This window comes from Equus przewalskii, chromosome 10 (assembly GCF_037783145.1).
Source record: "Equus przewalskii isolate Varuska chromosome 10, EquPr2, whole genome shotgun sequence".
NCBI classification, from domain to species: Eukaryota; Metazoa; Chordata; class Mammalia; order Perissodactyla; family Equidae; genus Equus; species Equus przewalskii.
The window spans coordinates 51686701-51707677 of NC_091840.1; the positions used below are offsets into that span (position 1 = coordinate 51686701).

General features: G+C 44.2%; 1 protein-coding gene across 5 annotated transcripts in view; it reads left to right on the forward strand.

Annotated features, from left to right (window-relative positions):
* The window catches only part of NTN1 (netrin 1), a 186854-nt gene that overhangs the window by 15853 nt on the left and 150024 nt on the right, over positions 1 to 20977 (forward strand). For all 5 annotated transcript variants that reach the window (XM_070561059.1, XM_070561060.1, XM_070561062.1 and 2 more), the window contains exon 2: positions 245 to 1326. In XM_070561059.1, coding sequence (XP_070417160.1) covers positions 309 to 1326 — 1018 coding nt within the window. In that variant the 5' untranslated portion in view covers positions 245 to 308. The remainder of the gene's footprint in view (positions 1 to 244; positions 1327 to 20977) is intronic.

Genomic DNA, 20977 nt, shown 5'->3' on the forward strand with positions numbered 1-20977 from the left:
GCGGGGAAGCCGAGCGTTCGCCCGCCGCCCCGGCTCGCGGCGCGGCCGGGAAGAAGCGCGGGCGGTGCGGGCTTGGGGGCCCCCAGATTCGCCTGCTCCTGGGACTTTGGGGAGCGAGGCGGGCAGTCGGCCGCGAGGTTGGTGCCGGGGAAGCCGGGCGTTTGCCTGCGCCCCCGCTCGCCGCCCCGCCGGGGGTGGAGGGCGCGGGGCGGGCTGGCTGAGCGCAGCTCCCCTCTCTCCGCAGGCGCCTTCTGCGGCGGGCGGACCGACTCCTCGGCGCGGCGGGGCCGGGGCACGCTGGCCGCAGCATGATGCGCGCAGTGTGGGAGGCGCTGGCGGCGCTGGCGGCTGTGGCTTGCCTGGTGGGCGCGGTGCGCGGCGGGCCCGGGCTCAGCATGTTTGCCGGCCAGGCGGCGCAGCCCGACCCCTGCTCGGACGAGAACGGCCACCCGCGCCGTTGCATCCCCGACTTTGTCAACGCGGCCTTCGGCAAGGACGTGCGCGTGTCCAGCACCTGCGGCCGGCCCCCGGCGCGCTACTGCGTGGTGAGCGAGCGCGGCGAGGAGCGGCTGCGCTCCTGCCACCTCTGCAACGCGTCCGACCCCAAGAAAGCGCACCCGCCCGCCTTCCTCACCGATCTCAACAACCCGCACAACCTGACGTGCTGGCAGTCCGAGAACTACCTGCAGTTCCCGCACAACGTCACGCTCACGCTGTCGCTCGGCAAGAAGTTCGAGGTGACCTACGTGAGCCTCCAGTTCTGCTCGCCACGGCCCGAGTCCATGGCCATCTACAAGTCCATGGACTACGGGCGCACGTGGGTGCCCTTCCAGTTCTACTCCACGCAGTGCCGCAAGATGTACAACCGGCCGCACCGCGCGCCCATCACCAAACAGAACGAGCAGGAGGCCGTGTGCACCGACTCGCACACCGACATGCGCCCGCTCTCGGGCGGCCTCATCGCCTTCAGCACGCTGGACGGGCGGCCCTCGGCGCACGACTTCGACAACTCGCCGGTGCTGCAGGACTGGGTCACGGCCACCGACATCCGCGTGGCCTTCAGCCGCCTGCACACGTTCGGCGACGAGAACGAGGACGACTCGGAGCTGGCGCGCGATTCGTACTTCTACGCCGTGTCCGACCTGCAGGTGGGTGGCCGCTGCAAGTGCAACGGCCACGCGGCCCGCTGCGTGCGCGACCGTGACGACAGCCTGGTCTGCGACTGCAGACACAACACCGCCGGCCCGGAGTGCGACCGCTGCAAGCCGTTCCACTACGACCGGCCCTGGCAGCGCGCCACTGCCCGCGAGGCCAACGAGTGCGTAGGTGAGTGGGGCGCAGCCCGGGCGCGGGCGGCGGGCGGGGAACGCGGGAGGCTGCTCCGGGGCCTCCCAGCCGCCGGTTCTCGGTCGGGAGCGCCGGCGGCAGCCGCACCCGAGGATGGCCCGCTGCGTGGATGTCGCGGGATTGGTGGGAGGTGCGTTTCGGCATGTCCTGGACCCGGGAGGGCAGAGAGCGGGTCCACTCACTCGCGTGGCACTGGCCGTGGACACTCGGGTTTTCACCCAGTGCGCTCGGCGAGGCCAGGAAGAAGTGCCGGAAATGCTGCGGGGAGAGGGTTTTACAGAAAATTTGCCGACTGGTCCCCCTAACCCCTCATCCAAATGCAAACACTGATTGCATTACCTCAGTTTGGCGGGACCCCGGGATCCACATCCGCTCCATCCCCCCTTCCTTAGGGCTGCAGCTGGGCGCGCTGTTGGGGACCCAGGCCCGGGTCCCGGGAAGTTACAGCTCCACAGCTGCAAGTCCCTTGGGGGATGGCAGAGGGATTTGCAGTTTGGGGCCAGGTCGGTACCGACGAGTATCACTCCTGGTCCCTCCATTTGTCTTTTATGGTTTGATTTTTTTTTTTTTTCTTTTGGACAGCGTGTTTGTGTTAGCAGAAGAATGATGTGATTTAAATTAATTACTATCTACAGGTTACAAAGGAGAGTTCAGTAATTATTTTAAACTAATTCAATCTTGGCCCAAAATGAAGTATACCAGATTTTTTTTGTGAGCGTCAGGGTTTGGTGAAATTTAAACAGTTTTGAATTAACGAAGGGACCAGATTCTCGAGTTTTAATGGGGTTTTGGGTCCCGAAGGAGAAAACTGACCAGACTGGCACTGATGAATATTATTGAGTCAGAAGTGAAACTTAAAAAAGGGATTCATTCTATTTCTGAATTGTACAACTTTGCTTCTGTAGAAACTCTCTGGCATCAGTTTCTCCCCAGGGGGAAAAAAAAGAGAGAGAGAGAGAAGGTAGGAAGACAATACTGAACTTTTCCAGTGTGAGATGTAAATTTCCAAATCCCACATTTTATTTTAATGAAAATTATTTAGTTTGCAAATGTGCCATTTGGTGTGCATCTTTTGGGAACATATGTATTTTTCCTCCCCCATCCCTCAACCCCAAACAGCCAGTGTGAATCTCTTCAATTGCTTCACCCTCTGAGGCACATGGCAGAGTTTGCTCGTCCCCACAAACGCACGTTTTGAGGTCTGGTTCTGATTAATTGTGTCATGTTGTTGTCGAATAGTTTGTGCCTCATGACTGTGGATGCAGACTTTTGAGCAAGCGAATGGAAAACATGTCTTGGAGAGCCGGGTGGGCACCGAGGCCCAGTCCGGCGTCCTGGGCTGCATGGCAGGGCCTCCATTTTTGCACTCAGTGGGTCCCGCTTTTGCACACCTAATTGTTCTTGCCCCTCCTTTAAGGGACAGAACTGGTTGCCAGTTGGAGGAGACTTTTCAGGATTCCACAGCCAGACAGTAGTTACACCCCGACTTAGGGCTCTTTGAGAATGAAATTCCTTTGATCTGTTCAATTCCTTCAGAAGTGTTGGTTTTTCCCATCTCTTCTTCTTCCCCCTTTCCTCTTTTCTTTTCTTCCTTTTGTGCGTAAGAACCCTTTATTGACATTTAAAGGGCCTCCCAGGGTTTTGCTATAAGTTTTAGTTTGTACGCGAGTATGAAAGATAACTTCACATTGTCATCCGTGGGGTCTAATTGGACAAACTCAAGTGAATACATTGAGGAGAATAAACTGGATGTTGTGGTAACATTTTACTGGCTTGAAGATTCGTCTTAGTTGGTATTGTTCAAATTCACAACCCACCCCCTATCCTCTCCCAGTCCCTGTGGATGTGGAGGCTTAACCAGCATTTGTTATAACAATGGTCATGCATTTGAAATAATCTCTATAGTTTAGGATTTTGTCTTTTGACCAAAGCACTAACCATGTGCACAAATTAGATTGACTGCTTTTTTTTTTAGCCAAATTGAGCAGTCAACATATTAACTAATGTAATTAGCAAGCCTTTTTGTTCAAAAGTTTAATTAGGCCTAATAAGTACATAATCTACATGACAAATAATCCGGTAACAATATTTTCAGTTTTTACTGAAGATATGTTAATTCTCAGTAGTTAAAGTATCTTTAAATCTTAGCAGTTATTCAATCATCTCCTAAAAGCAGAGCCAATTCAACTATGTTAAAGTTATTTATAGTTTCCTTTTTGAATAGTTGCTCTGATACCTTGTAGATGTCGCTGGCAACATCAGGGTGAAGTTCTCATAAAGTCTTAATTGAAGTCTTAGTGATTTTTCCATCATTCTGCAAAAGAGAAAGCCAGCAAAGACAATTTAAAAGTGATTTACAATTAAAGGTCGAGCTTTTTATGAAAAGGCCCTGTAGCGGAGATATCGGAATGAATTAGTATTTGACAGGTGTTCTGAGACACTACAGGGCACTGTGCTAGGAAAAAGCATTAATAAATCCTTCAAACACTAACTTTTGTACTATCAGTGGCTCAGGTTTTTTTCCCCCAACATAATCCCATCTTGTGAATTTCACACTGTTGACATATAAAGTCAAGCTACCCGGATTATTTACAATGAAGGCAAAGTAAAGAAGTATATATTTTTTTATTCCAAAAAAGCAGTCTTGATAAAAATGGAGCATTATCACCATGCTAGTTTCTTCTGTCTTTGCCTTTATAAAATAATGAGACGTGATTTATAATAGACTAAAATGGCATCTTTCCCCAGGTTAACCTGCCCCACCCCGCTCAAAAAAAACTCCTAAAACTTTAAAAAACATTGATGTTGTTTGACTAAATGTTTTTTCTTCATAGGGCTGAGGTACTTTCAGATTACTAAGAAATCCGTATATCCTATAGGTTTTCTTTGGTCAAGGTTTCTTTTTGGTGTCGTTTCAAGGTTGAGTTCTCTACGGAGAGTAAATGTGAACTTTTGTGGAGCCCAATTTTATTTTAAATCAATTTTGGATTTCTTCCGGGGGAAAAAAAAACACCCTCAAAACAATATGAAAGACAAGACTATGTATAATGTTACAGCCTCGACAGCTCTCGGTGGAGTAACTAAATTCTTTCTTCCGCCCATATGTATCAGCAGTGTTCACATGCTTTTATACACATATGCATTTATATTCATCGTGTAAGGAAGCATCCATGCATGGTGGGGGGGTGTGTACATTCAAGGGAAAATGCATGAACAATTTTAAACCACCTGGGTTGCTAGGCCCTTTTTCCCCCCTTCCTTTTTTTCAAAAGAGCATCTGAAGACCATATTGTGTTTCATAAATTATTGACATCAGTTTTAATCAGCGTCCCCCTGACGTCGGAGCTGTGTTAGTATTTAGTGCCTGACGAAGCATGCTGTTTAATCTTACTGTGGGGATGTCAGCATGAACCCCTGCCTGGTTTGTGACAGGGGGAGCTTATGAAAACTCGTTTTGCGACTCATTCTATGGCTTTGCGTTGCCCAGCTGAAACCCAAAACCCACACAAAAGACGTCTCTGCAAGATGAGCACCGTGCTGGGCTGGCCTCCTATGGTCCTGGGTACCTGCAACATAATGCTCGTAATTGTTTAAACATGGCTTTGGGAGGGGGTTCTTCATGCTGTAGATCGTTCTGGTGCTTGGGCCTCCCATCATCCCCGGCGAGAGAGGGAGGTTATGTCGGTGGTATTGCCATTGAGAAATCCAATGCCCCGCTAAAGACTCTTGGAAAATCAGAAGGCTAAAATTATTTGCTGCCTAGTCCAGAGTCTGGCACATAGCTGTAGATCAATGAATGTTTTTATAGTCATGGTAATTATTATATTGTTGTCATTATAATGATTAACCCTTGAGGGCTTATTTTTTACCAAGCATTCACATTAATTTAGCCGTTTGATCATCGTGACTATGCTAATAATAGGCGCTATCATTATCCTTATTTTACGGATGAGGAAACCATAACCTAGAGATATTAAATGGTTTACCCAAAGCCATATAGCTAGTGGGTGGTGGAGCTGGGACTCCAGCCTGATGTTTGTGCTTTGTGCTGTTGCATCCTCTATGCTACCTCCCCATAGCATGGATGGCTAGATGAATGAATACATGAACGGCAGTTACATAGCCATGTGTAGGAGAAAAGTTGCAACAACTTGTTATTTCTTGCTGGAACTGGAAGTGGTTCCCTAGTTGTGTTGTGTTGTGTTATATTATATTATAATATTTCTTATATTCGTACATACTTAAATATGAAATTGTGTATAAGAAGTTGTCCTTTATTTTAGCCATCAGGCCTAGTGGGAGCTGGGAGTTAGGAATATAAGTGAAGAGGGTTTAAGTTCTTTCTTGTGGGTTCTCAGCATCCACAAGTGTTGCTGATGGCCAGGTCTTTCTTGATTTTAGGGCCGGGGGTCTCTCTCAAAGGTGGTGGAACAGAGCTTGTCATCGGAAAATCCGCCTTAATAGGGCCTTCTCCTTTTGCCCTAGTGCTCAATATCCCCTTGCTTCTCTGAAACATATTGAAAAAAAATCTAGGAAGTGGCTGAGAAGTGTCATTCAAGAGAGGAGTTTAATGGCATGTCCTGGTTGTTGGCGTGGTGCTGGTAGGTGCAGTTGGTGTGTGTCAGCCGCACAAGGCTGTCATTTATCTCTGTTGGCCCCACAGCAGCTGGAGTGAGGGTCTCTGCGGGGGTCCTCATTAGCACCTGGTGGGCAGGGAGGCTGCTCGCTATGCTGCCCGCCGCCCGCCGCCCGGAGAAGGGACACAGAGCTGCATCAGGGTGAACCTTCTGGGGCGGGTCTGTGCATTTCCAGACTCTGCCAAGGTCTCCTTTGGCCCTGCCCAGACTTCTCTCTGACCTCCTCCTCCTGTAGAAAGATGAGATCCTCGGAAAAGTATTTGAGACTTTATGTCCAGAGTAAATATTGGAAAGGCAGTGGGTTGAAATTCAGATGTTCCCTGGAAGGAATCCCCTCATTTTCTGCTCACAGCTGGTATCGATATTTCCTTCTCGAGATGAGTTGTGCTTTTCATTAAGTAAATTTTTTGTCTTGGGATTAAACCAACATTGTATTCTTAATAGACTTTTATGTTTACACTTCAAAAGTCCGCTGGGTTGTTATTCGTGTTATCTTGATGGCTTCTACAGTGTCTGCTATGCACACTGGCCTCACCAAAATAAATGGCTCTCTGGGGAACTGGATTATAAAACAGCCTTATCTGTTGATGCACAAGTACAGATATTTTGTGAGCCAGTATTTTTTTCTTCCTTTCAGAAGTGGTAATCATACCTTGGGTTTCTGCAGTGCCTTTCATTAGAGGGAGACCGGAGGTCTCGGAGGGCTTTTGAAATTCTTAGGATTTAAGCCTAATACTTGCAGAGCAGCCCACAGCGTTTTGCCTGTCGTCTGGAAAGACACACATCAGCCCTTGTGGTCTCCGCAGCCTCGGAAGGTGTGGCATTGGTCTGGGCGGCCGGGGAGCTGCAGTTTCGAGCGTCAGTCCACGGTGGTTGTCAGGTTGCATCCTGAAGACAGACCACAAACCCCTACTAAGTGCTGGGCATTATACCGGATGCTTTCTTGCAATTAATCAGGTTGCCACAGAAATGGAAGCTTTTCAAAGACACATGTCCCTGCCACCAAAGGGCAGTTTTTACACAAACAGAACTAAGTGTGGACAGGTCTGCAGGGCACATCTTGGCTTATTCAGCGACGCCATTGCGAACAGCGGATATCAGCAGCGCTTGTTTCGAAGGCTGATCACATAAAAGCCGTGTCCTATTAGAATCCAGCTCCGAGGGACGGTCACTCTGAATAGCACCTGAAATGGGCGAGCTGCCTGGGGCAGTCCTCCAGACGCAGGGCTGTTTGCCTCCGTGTGGTTCCTTGTTCCCAGGTTTGACTTGTGTAGCACAGCATACTGAGTTCAGTATGCATTCCTGTATTTTTATTCCAAAAATGTATCCCTACTGTAAACGCAGAGTTAGACTTTCATTTGCCTTTGAAACGTTGTATAATTGATGTGAGTTTCCCCCTCGTCAGAAGGCAGAGACCCATTCCAGTTGTCAGTCCTTTGCCTGTAGAGATAATACTCCCTTCTCATCCCCACTTCCCAGGAGGCCTTGGCTCGGTGTGTGTTCATCCCTGACTGCATTATTTTATGCCGCTTCTACCCTCTGACGGAGAGAGGGGACTGCGGTCGTGTGATGGATGAGATGCAGAATGCCTCTTGTCTGAGCCTTTCTCTTCCAACACTTGAGCGCCCGCCCTAAGACCCCTTCACGATGGACGTTTCTATCAGAGGTGGCCACTCACACTCAGAGAGAAAGGCAAGGTGTCGTTTGAGGGGACAGGTGTCCAGGAGTACTGCCAAGGAGTGGAGAAGTGTGCTTTGCCTTTGCCCGTGTCGGGGCCATCCCTGGAGATCCCTGAGCCTTTTGCCGTCAGGATTAGTATATTAGCTGTAGTCAAGGTGGGATGATTTCATGTTGCAGTGCATTTATGCATGTAAAGAAGATGCAGAAGAAAGATGTCTCTGTAGGGATGGTAGACTTCCAGCTGATTTAAAGGGGTGGCTTTTCAGAGGTCACAGTCATTTTGTCGGATAAGAACCTTGAAAGGCAGAAAGCAACACCCTAGTTCACTCCGTCAACTGATAACCAATGACTCTTCCCAACTCAGCCTGGGAGAAGGAGCTGGAAGTCTGTCTCTGTGGAGGACTCAGGACTAGCCTGTGGGAGGTATGTGAGGTATCAGCCCTCTGCAGGTGGTAGAGTTCTGGTTGGCGTCCCATCCATGCTCCCTCCTGGCTGGTGCTATTGCTAGAGTTTCTGGATTTTCCCCAGGTCCTTTTCTGCCTACAAGTAAGAGAGTTTATTGGTTGTCATGTTCAGTTTTCACACATTCCAGAGGCTCCACGCTTAAATTAGACAATCTGTAGGACCGTAGGGACCTTTAAAGGGACTGGATTTCAATAACCGAGTCTTTAATAACAAGGAAATAAGATAGATCTCTTTTAGTTTCACAAGCACTTGTATGTTGTGTGTTACCTTCCATATTTGATGGCATGTCCAAAGTGACGGATGCTTCCTGCCTGCCTGATAACTATTGTCAGGGCTTTTCAGTTTATCTGTTCCTGCTTGGAATGGCTGTGGTGAGTACTTAACAAATGTACCACCACTCCCCCATTCCGAAACCAGGGCAGACATTGCTAATCAATCACAGCACTCTTTTCTCCTAAGTCCAGAAATGGTCTTAGGGTATTAGAATTCTCTTCAATGTAATACCCTAGGCAGCCATTACTACTTAGAATTAGGCTAGGAGGTGAAAATCATGGGACATTTTTGGTCCGAGAAGACCTTCCCCCGCTCCTGCAGCCTGCAGACACAGAGGTATCCTGTAAGTGGACGTTCCTGGAGCCATCAGTGGTCAGGTGGCTCTGTTAGGGCTGGGGATGTAAAGAAGTTGAAATCCATGCCCTCCCTGCAGGTGGAGTACACTTTCATTGGGGAGCTTGTGCATGTGCGAAGGTGAATACTTGTACCCTTGCACACGACCATAAACCCAGGGGGCCCCCAAAGTACGGAACTTTGCCGAATGCCCGGGACGCGGGAGGCGCAGAGGCTTTGAGAAAAAGCGGGTTTCAGGTTTGGCTCCTACACCCCAGAAGGATTGGATTTCAGTTCCCTTCACATTTTCCTCCCGCATGTGTCCTGTCCTAGCGTTTCTGTTTTCTTCTGTGCCCAGAGCGTGAGAGACTGCACTTCCCTCAGGAGGGTGGTCTTCCCGGGAGTGTCAGCTCTGAAGTCCCCCTGTGGGCTCCTCTGGACTGGGAGAACTCCAGAACTGTCCCCAGACTCGGAGGAAATTACGGCCCAGCCTGGGTCAGGGCCCCGGTGCATGAGGCTCCCGGGCTCTAACCACCTGAGACGTTGTGTCCTTGACCCCAAGCCACGCTGTGTGGCGCTGAGGCACAAGGACTCTGCACAGGCCACTTCCCTCAGCGCTCTGCTTCCATCTGAGCTGGCGCAGAAAGTGTCGAACAATAACAGCTCCAACCCCAGCATGAAAAAGGAAACACATTGTGTTTACAGATACAGACTTTGGCGTCCGAAACTTGAAAGTACCTTTGGGTTGGGCGCCCTGGGGCAGGGCTGTTGGACAGCGGCCGCCCTGCTCCGAGTCCTGCGGCCAGCTTGTTTCCTCTCCCTGAAGCCAGGCCTCAGAGGTGGGCAGGTTGGGCTCAGCCAACTCTTTATTCCCAGACCCAGCCCTGTCTCACTTCATGGCTCAGACCTGGAGAGAATTCACGGTGAGAAAGTGCTCGGCCATCCCAGCTGCCATGAGGAAGGAAGCTGCTTCTCAGGCCAATCCACCGAGATCGGTCTTTCTTAAACCACGTTTTCAGGCAGATGTGCCATCGTGATGCCCAGAAATGTTAGGGAAGAAGGGGACTGGGCATTCCCCTGTATTTTTCACCCCAGTTTATTGTTGGAACCAGGGTTCGAGAGCTGTGGGTTTTTTTTTTTTTTTTTGAACCAAAGATGTCTGCAGAAGAATATGATTCACATTTAAGTGAAAAGCAAGTTCTGATTTTTCTGATCCATAGAAAATATTTAGCTCTAGAATCAAGATCAGAGAGCACAGCATTCTATTTCATACTGTATGAAATACCAAAATGCATGTGTTAGAAGTTATGGTTGAGACAACTCATCTCTAGCTTCAGATTGCCTGGGTTCTAGACCCTACCTGAGCGTGAGTCCCCAGAAGGGTAGTAACGAGCAGGAGTGACCGAGAGACAAGACGGGCTGTGTGAGCTTGGGCACGTTACTTGAGCCCTCTGGGCCTTCGATGCCTTAATGTCCTAAGGGTTCCAGTCAAGACCACGTTGGTATATGAGGTGGCGTGGGGAGTGAGAGGAGCCATGGGGGGGGGGGTGCTCAGAGGAGGGGGACAGGAAGGGGTCACACAGCCAGAGGCAGAGTGCTCATCTTTGACTTTGGGCTTCTGTCAGCCCACGTTTCTGTAGTCCTTACTGTTGCCGTGCTTTGTTCTCAGCAGGTTACAAATGTTACCTCATCTAGTCCTCATGATGGCCTGGTGAGGTGCATCCTATTATTCTTATTAAGTAAACTTCTTTATTGAAGTATATACAGAGAAGCACACAGATCTTAAGTGTGCAGCTCAGAGACCTTTCGCCATGTGAACACACCTGCATAGCAGCACCCCCAACAAGAAGATGCCGGCACCCCAGAAGCTGCCTGGTGCTCCCTTCCAGTCACCATGCCCCCTGCCCGCCATATATTGGTTTTGACTGTTTCTGAACTTTATTTGAGTGGAATGGTATTCTGGCCTCTTTGACTCAGTGTTACCTTTGTGTGTAGTAGTTTGATTAGTTCTCATTACTATATAGTGTTTTGTGGTATAATGTATCACAATTTATTTATCTGTTCCATTTATGGTGGACATTTGGCTTGTTTCCAGATTTTAGCTATTACAAATAGTGCAGCGGTGGCCTTACTTGTCCATGTCTTTTGATGTGTATATAATGCATCTCGGTTGGGTTTGTATCTACAAGTGGAATCACTGGGTCATGGGGTAGGTATCTGATCAGCTCTAATAGATAGTGGTTATACGTTTTGTAGAAAGTTGCGGTACAAATTTACATTTGTACACCATTTTACAGGTGGAGAAACTGAGGCACATGGCGGGTGTGTAACTTGCCCCAGGTCACACAGCTGGCAAGGGGTGGAGTAGGAATTAGTGTCTAAGCCCTGTGGTTCTAAAGTCGTGCTTTTTCACCAATGTGCCTGGTTGCCTCTCATCTTTAATCTGTATGTACCCTGTCAAGGAAAACTGTTAATACTGGAACAAAGGTCACTTTGGGCAAGTCCCGTCACTATTCTGGGCCTCAGTTTTGTCTTGCATAAAGTGAAGTGTTGGGACCTGAAGACTGCCTTCATCTCTGATGTCCTGTGTGCCGGGGGCACGCACCTCCTTCCTGAGGACTTTTCCGATCTATATTACCCACCCCCCTCCATTCCCATCTCAACCAGAAGAAGCTCTACAACTTGAATGATGTATTTCCCGTCCCCTCCCTTCCATTGGAGGTCCCTCAAAAGACTGCTCAGGCTCTGACTGGGGTCCTCGCTTGGACCTAACTGCCAAGACCTCTGGGAATTTCCCGCTTCTCACTCACCAGCTCTTCCCCTGGGGGAGGGAAGACTCGGAACCTGCTCCTCCTCTGCCCACCAGCCTGTCAGCTCGTCAGTCTTCTCTCTTCAGATCATGCGTGTTCAGCTGGATGCATGTTCACAGAGTCAACTCACTTCTGTAATACCTCAGCCATCAAGAAAGAAAATATTTCCAGAGGCCTCCTTATGCCCTTCCTAGTCACCACCCCACAGTGTAACCACTGTCTTGCCTTCTAACACCATAGAGTTAGTTTTGCCTGTTCTTGAACTTTATATAAATGAAATCGTACTGCATGTTCTCTTCAATATCTGTCCTCTTTTGCTCAGATTATTTCCTTGTAAATATATACTTACCCTATAGTCTTATAAAAACATATCTTATCCTATAAACATAACTTATCCTGTAGTCTTTTTTAGTTTGATGGATGTTCTCAACTTCTTGGGGTACTGATCATCCTGCTTGTTTTGTCTGCTGACCTTTGCTTATGGTAAATGATTTCCTCACGTGTTTCATAATGTTTGACTGTGAGCTTATCTTTATTTGGGGTTTTGTGGAAATCCTATTGGTCTTAGTTTTGGAAATGTCCCCATCAAGTGATTTTGCCAGACATCCTAGAGGTATCATTGGCTTGGGACCAATTTTTCCATTAATTAATCATCTTGAAAATTCCTGTATCAAATGAGGAGTATGCGTTTGCTTCTAGTCTCTTTCAGTCCTGGGGTTTCTTTTTCCCACTGAGGAGTTTTTCTTCCTTTACTCAAGAGTTTTGGGTAGAGGCAAACTTTGCTGTCGCCTTAGGCTGACAAAGATTTTTTGCCCCCCTTTCACTTAGGGTGCATTTGTAAAGTCCAGGCTTTTTGCCACTTGGATTACTGGCACAGTGTCCTAACTAGACTCCCTGCCTCTACCCTTGTCCCCCAAGCCCCGAGTCTGTCCTTATGGGTGGTTCCCTCTGCCCAGATAGCCGAATGGGTGGCTCCCGTGGCTCCTTCAATCTTTGATCAGTTGTCATTTCTCAGTGCAGCCTGCTCTGAGTATCCTAATTAATAGTACCCTAAAACAGCTCCCTCATCCATCTGTCTCTTTCTCACACACACACACTTACTCTCTGCACACTCACGCAGCCACACAGACTCGTACACTTCTGATCACCCTTATTCTGCTTTACTTTCTCCTTTTTCCCCCATACTACTTACCACCTTCTAACATACTATTTAATTCATTTATTTGTTATGTTTCTTCACTGTCTTCCCATCCTCCCACTTGTTCTGTTCTAACACTTGTTAGAATGTATATTTACATCAGGGCAGGAATCCTTGTCTGTTTTGTTCCCAGGGGGCCTGGCATATACCAGGTGCTCATTAAATATTAGGAAAGAATGCAGGCTCTCATTTCTAACTGCTGGCCTTGTAAGACCCGAGGCCGCATCTCATGTCTGTGTGTGTGCTAAAACCCAAGTCCAAGACATTAAGGCCTATTTCCAGGTCTAATAACAAATACTTCTTTCTCCTCATCTCTCTCCTCCCTCCATTCCACTCCCCACCCATACACACCCCATGATCACCATGGCCTCAAGGTTTCTCTGAATACTTTGGCTTTCAGTTTGTTATTTCCTCTAGCACCTGGGGTTTTCCTTTTATTTCTTGTGAGATCTGCTATGCATTAAATATTTGTTAAAATTACATTTCATCTAGTATGTCTACATGTTTGCAGTGGTAGGGGTTCTGCATTAGCTCAGTGCCCCTTGTTGCCAGAACTCAAAGTCATATATTTTAATCTTTCTCCCATCTGGAATTAATTGTGACATATGGTGTGAGGTAAGGATCTCCCTTTTTTCATCAAATATTTATCCAGTTATTCAATGGCAGCTATTGAAAAAAAAATCATTCCTTCTCAGTGATTTGAGATGCTGTATTTATTAAATGCTTAAATATTGTATAAACTTAGACTGTTTTCTGGATTTTCCATTTTGTTTGACTGATCTATTTTCCTGCCACTTCCTGACTGTTTTAATAGTGTATTTCATCATTTGGTGAGCTCAGTATTTGCTCATTTATTCTTTTTCATTGGTTCTTTTTCAGTTATTCTCATTGCTATTCATATTTGTGTGTGTATAAATGCATGTATGTACATATGTGTAGGCTTTAGATGAGGTTGTCAAATTTCAATACAAATGCCGTTGTAATTTGATGGCAGTGTTGTTAAAAAGAACTTGGTGATCACTGATAATCTTACACTTTTTAAATTGTAGTTGTGTCAATATGACTGTTATACTTAATGATTTGATTATTGAAATGTCTCCATTACGGTTGTTAGGACATCAAAAGGGTAGGATGTCTGGATAAAATCACAAATTGTGTGTTTCTCTTTGGTTCTTCCAGATAGATTTTTTTTTTTTTTAAAAGGGCTTTTTTTTTTTCCCCCTTTTTCTCCCCAAAGCCCCCCAGTACATAGTTGTATATTCTTTGTTGTGCATCCTTCTAGTTGTGGCATGTGGGACGCTGCCTCAGCGTGGTTTGATGAGCAGTGCCATGTCCCCGCCCAGGATTCGAACTAACGAAACACTGGACCACCTGTAGCGGAGCACACAAACTTAACCACTCGGCCACGGGGCCAGCCCCCCAGATAGATTTTTAGAACAGTCTTAATGAGATATAATTGAAACTCAATAAATTGCACATATTTAAAGAGTATTGTTTGGTGGGTTTGACATACGTCTATACCTATGCAACCATTACCACAATCAAGTTAAAGAACATACCCATCAGACCCAAGTGTTTCCTAATGCTTCTTGGGGATTTTTGCCACACCTCCTGCCCCTTTCCCCCATTATTCTTTCCATTGTTTTTTTGTTAGTTTGCCTTTTCTAGAGTTTTATATAAATGGAATGGTGTAGTATGTATCTGTTTTCCAAAATGGTTGTATCACTTTCCCCTCATACCAGCAGTGTATGAGAGTCCTAGTTTCTCCAATTCCAGTTCCTCATCAGCATTTGATATGGTGAGTCTTTGTAATTTTAGCCATTCTAATAGGTATGTAGTAGCTACTTGTACAAATTTGTCTTGCAATCCAGAATCATTGAAGATTTCCATTTATTTATGTCTTCTTTTATACCCTTCTTTAGACTGTATACATTCTTTATATTAGCCTCATACTTTTTTAAAAAAAGTGTATTTCTATGTATTTATAATTTTGATTACTTTTATGAAAGAGATTTTTTTCCCTTCTCATTTTGTTTTCTAACTGAGTATTGCTGACATATATGAAAGCTGTTGATTTTTATGTAAGTGTTTTGCAACCTGCAAATTTCCTGAACTCTTTTAAAATTAGTTCTCATGGTGTTTCAGTTAATTCTCTTCTCTTGGGTTATTTTCATATTCACCTATAATCTACAGATCATGGATATTTTAGCTCTTCTTTTCTAATACTTGTGCTTTATTTTTCTTGTCTTCATGCGTTAGATAGAACTTCAAAGTAAGGGTATATAATAATGGTAAGATATACCCTTGTGTTGATCCCGACTTGAGTGAGAATGTTTCTGGAGTCACACCATTAAGTATGTTATTTGTTACTAGTTTCAGGTAGATATTCTTTATTGTGCTCAAAGGAATGATTTTTATTCCTGGTTTACTGGGAGGTTTGCTTCTTTTTGTTTTTGTTTTAAATCAAGAATATGTGGAATGTTAATCCCTTAGGTATCAATTAAAATGATCATATGATATTTCTGCTTTGACTATTAATGTAATGAAGTATACTAGTTGATTTCTAAAATTTTTAACAGCTTTGTTGTAATATAATTCACATACCATAAATTCATAATTCACATGCCATGAATTCACCCATTTAGATATACAATTCATTGGTTTTTAGTATGTTTACAGAGTGGTGCAGCCACCACCAAAATTAGTCCCAGAACATTTTTGTCATGCCCAAAAGAAACCTTGTACCCGTTAGCAGTCACTTCCCATTCCTTCCCTCCCACCGCCACCCAAGCTCTAGGCAACCACTAATCTAATTTCAATTTCTATAGATTTGCCTATTCTGAACATTTCATGTAAATGGAATCATACAGTATGTGGCCTTTTGTGACTGATTTCTTTCAATTAACGTTTTCATGGTTCATCCATATTGTAGCATGTGTCAGTACTTTATTCCTTATATGGCTGAATAATATTTCATTGTGTGAATATGCACATTTTATTTATTCCTTCATCAGTTGATGGATGTTTGGGTTGTTTCTGTGTTTTGGCTATTATGGATAATGCTCCTATGAACGTGGATGTACAGGTTTTTCTATGGATAGTTTTCATTTCTCTTAGGTGTCTACCTGGGAGTGGAATTGCTGTGTCATATTGTAACTCTGTATTTAACTTTTTGAGGAACTGCCAGACTGTTTTCCAAAGCAGCTGCACCGTTTCACTTCCCCACCCACAGTATATGAAGGTTCCAGTTTCTTCACATCCTCGTCAATACTTATGCTCCATCTTTTTGATTATAGCCATTCTGGTGGGTGTGAAGTGGTATCTCATATGGTTTTGTGATTTTCTAAGGTTGAGTTATTCTGGCATTCTTGGAATAAGTTCTGTTTGGTGATACATTATTCTTTGCTAATATTTTATTTTTGATTTTTGTATTTGTTCAAATGTCAGATTTGTTGGAACTTTTCTCTCTTTATATTGCCCTTTGTATCAGGGCTGTTCTAGCCTTATGAAATGAAGTGAGAAGTTTCCATTCTTTTCTGTGCTCTGGAATAATTTAAATAGCATGAGAAATAGCTATTCCTTGAAGATTTGCTAGAATTAGTCCATCTGGGCCCCATGCCATTTTTGGAAGTAGTTATTTGATAACCATTTCAGTTTCTTCCATGCTTATATGTTTATTCAGGAATTTCTCAACTGCTTTTTGAGTCAAATCTGGTAATTTATTTTCCAAGAAAATAATCATTTACCCAGATTGTCATTTTTTAAGCATAGTGGTATGTAGTAATCACTGAAAATATTTTTCAAAATTTCCATATGTGGCTCTATCATCTTTCTAATTTTTAATAGTGAATATTTATCCTCATGCTCTTTTTGTCTAGGTTTGTTTGTTTTCTTGACATTTTTGAAAGTGATTATAATAACAACTGATAGTATCTATTTAATACTCACTGTATGCCAGGTCCTCTGCTAAGTACTTAGCATACACTGTCTAATTTTTAAAATCTTTACAACTCTTTGCATTGAGTACTATTATTCCCACTTTACAGGTGGTTGAGAAGTTCAGAAATTTAATTTACCTGATGTCACACAGCTTTAAAGCCCAGAACTGTAATTCAAACAGGATTGGTCTGCTCTCAGAGTGGTGCTCTTAGCTACTATTTTAGGGTGCCACTTAATTGTGAATGCTTTTTATTGTTTCTCGTTTTCTAATTTCTGTTTTATCTTTAGTAATCCTTTTTTTTTTTTTGTGTGTGGAAGATTAGCCCTGAGCTAACATCTGCCAATCCTCCTCTTTTTGCTGAGGAAGACTGGCCTTGAGCTAACATCCATGTCCATCTTCCTCCACTTTATATGTGGGATGCCTACCACAGCGTGGCTTGCCAAGCGGTGCCATGTTCACACCCAGGATCTGAACCAGCGAACCCTGGGCCACCAAAGCAGAATGTGCACACTTAACTGCTGCACCACCAGGCTGACCCCTACCTTTATTAATCTTTTATTTAACCTTTTTTTGTGGTCTTCCTAACTTTTTTAGTTGAATGCTCAGTTCAACTAACATCATTGTTTTCTTATTCCTATTAAGCAGTAAAACCATTTAAGGCAATGACTTTTCCTCTCTAGAATAGCTTTGACCACTTCCCCTTAGTTTTCATTTGCACTGCTCTTGTTGTCACTGCCTTTACAATGACTGCATCACTGTAGTTTTGATATTCTTTTTGCTACTGGAGTTATTTATGAATTGGATTTTCATTTCCAGGGGATTAAGTCCTTAAAATACGTATTTCATTATTAATGTCCAATTTTGTATTATTGCAGCTGCTACAGTTTTTCTGTGTATGTGTAACAATCTCATAAGTGTATATATGTAAGATCACTTCAGTCGCTATTCCATGGGAACTGAAAGAGAACTCTGTTTTTAGGGTACAGAGTTCAGTATATTTATTATATGTTGTATTGATTACATTCTTCAGATACTCTATATTCTTGTTTTTATTTTTGTTTACTTGGAGCAACAAAACAATATTAACAGGAGACTCTAGGAAGAAGGACCTAGCCACCCACTTCCAAAAAATTGGTCACAAAGGCCCTATGAATAGCAGCAGAGCGTTGTCTGATATGGTGCCAGAAGGTGAGAGGATGGTGCCAAAAGACCGGGCAGGGTTCTGCTTTGCTGTCCACAGGGTCTCTAGGAGTCTGGATCAACTCCACAGCACTGACAACAACAGTGGGACACTTTAACACGTCACACTCAGTATTTAGCAAATTAAGTGACAAAATCATCTAAGCTTTTAAAAATTAAGAGATGTGCAAAAGCATATAACGCAAATGAACACAAAGTAAGAGCAGGGGTCACAAAATAGTGTCTGAAAGGTAGTATTAAGAGCAGAATGCATGAAATGGGACAAAGCTGGTTGTTTTATACTGATATCAGAAAAAATGCACTGTATCGTGAACTTGAATGCATATCACCTGGGCCTCTGTCTCCTCCTTGGTGAAAAGAGGGAGTTGGCAAATGAGTTCCCAGTCCCTTTCAGCATTCCCATTCCATGGTCATGGTTTTGGGGTTCCCTACTAAGTGGTGCCAGGGAAGGAATTAACTAGGAATAAAGATGAGAAGCAAAGAAAAGGACAGGATGCTTCCTAGCTGAGACTGGAGCAGTTTGGGCCGACAGCTGGGGCTGAGTTTATTGCTTTGGCTCGTTCCTGTCTTTACATGAGCATCTGCCTCATTGCCTTTTGGCCTGGCAAAGGAGGTTTGCTGAAATAGCAGTCAGTCTGCAAGGACAAGATGGTGAGGCTGCAAGAACTCACTGACATGGGGTGCCACATCCCATCATGAAATACGACCCCAAATGGCTTGGTTTGGCTCTGGAATACAACCCCCCTACGCCCACCCCCCACCCCCAGGAGCTCTCAGCTCTCTGAAAGACAGCTTCCTATGGGGACAGGCAGGTGACCCAGTTCCATGCCTGCCTCTGTTTCTCCTCACTCTCCTGCCAGGGGGTGATTAATTCGTGGAAATGGATGGAAGGGATGCTGAAGAGAGGTGTGTGTTTCACAGAATACAGAACCATGAGAAAGGCTGAAAATTAATGAGCTAAGTATCTAATTTAAGAAGTTAGAAAAAAAATTAACAGAATAAGCCAGAAAAAGGGAGAGGGGAGATAAAAATAAGAGCAGAAGTCAATGAACTAGAAAACAAATACTTTACAGAGAGGATCAACCAAAGCCAGAAGTTGGTTGTTTGGAAAGACTAATAAGGTAAACAAATATCTGGAAAAATTGGTCAAGAAAAAAAGAGAAGGGACATATAAACAACATTAGGAATGAAAAAGAGACATAACTAGAGATCTGGCAAAGACTCAAAAAAAAAGATTATATTATACTATGGACAACTTTTTGCTGATAAATTTTAAAAGTGTAACTCTAACGTCTTGATCAAACCCTTGGGATATTTCTCGTAGAGCTGCCCATAGACAATCTACATCAAAATCTTCTGTGGAACCAAAGAAAAAACAGAAATGGGACTTCATCAAATTTTAGGACACTATCGAGAAAATGAAAAGACAGCCCACAGAATGGGAGAAAATATTTACACATCGTATATCTGATAAAAGTCCAGAATATATAAAGAATATAATATATAAAGGAATCTTACAACTCAACAACAAAAAGGCAAAATTAAATTTAAAAACAGGCAAAGAACTTGAATAGACATTTCTCCAAAGAAGATGTACCTGTGGTCAATAAGCACATGAAAAGATGTGAACATCATTAGTCATCAAAGAAATGTGAATCAAAACCACAATGAGATACCACTTCACACCCACTAGGATGGCTATAATCAAAAAGATAATAACAGGTGTTGAAAAGAATGTGGAAAAATTGGGATCCTCGTGCATACACTGCTGCTGGGAACGTAGTATTTTAGCTGTTTAGAAAATAGTTCCCCAAAAGGGTAAACAGAGTTACCATATGACCCAACAGTCCACTCCTGGTGTATACTTAAGTGACACGAAAATACGTATCTACACAGAAATCTGTATACAAGTCTTCATAGTGGCATTATTCATAATAGCCAAAAAGTGGGGGGAAAACCCAAATATCCATCAGCTGATGAATGAGTAAATAAATTTTGGTATATCCATACAATGAAATATTATTCAGCCATATAAAGGAGTGGAGTACTGGTACATGCTTAAACATGGATATATCTTGAAAACTTCATGATAATTGAAAGCCACTTACAGAAGACCATATACTGTATGATTCTACTCATAGGAAATGTCCAGGATGGGCAAATTCATACAGGAAGCAGATTAGTGGTTCCCAGAGACTGAAGAGAAGGGTTGAATGAGGAATGACTGTTAAACGGACATGGGGTTTCATGGTAGGTGATAAAAATGTTCTGGAATTTGATAGTGGTGATGCACAACCTTGTGAGTATACTGAGAACCGTGAAATTGTACACTTTTAAAGGGTAAATTGTATGGTATGTGAATTATATCTTAATAAAAAAAGCCTTGTGGGGAGTGGGAAATGCTTGTTAAAATGAGTATTTCTGAGCCTTCCCCTAACATATTGAAGTCACGTCTCTGGGGGCAGGGCCTAGAAATCTGCACTTTGGTTAATACTTTAGGTGAAACCAGTGCACAGAGGTTTAAGAATCACTGTGCACTTTCCATTTTAGTAGTATTCCAGTCAATAAATGTAAAAAGTGATGGAAATAGAAAATCACTGTTTGGAAAAAAATCCCAGTAGTAGTCGTAGAGAATCACAATGTCTTCTACGGTGAGTGAAGTTTGAGGAGAAATAGAAAGTTTACATAGTGTCAAAGTCTCTCCCCGCAATTTCAAAAGGAAAGATAGTAACTTTCCGTTGGAGAAACCAGGCAGACATCACCTTAACCAAGTGCTCAGAACTGACAGCCAGTAACAAGAGATATTGACATCCTGTGCCACCTGATATGATGCTCTGAGAAGGATGCAATATCGCTTCTGTGGGATCTTGCTAAAAATATGTAATCTGAATCTAATCATAAAGAAATGTCAGATAATCCCAAATGAGAGACATTCTACAAAATAACTGACCAGTACTCTTCAAGAATGTCAAGGTCATTAAAGACAAAGAAAGAACGAGGACTGTCACAGACTGGAGGAGAAAAAGGAGACCTGGCTGGACACCTGGCTCCGTCACCTACCAGTTAGACTGTGAGCCTCTCATCCTCAGTTTGT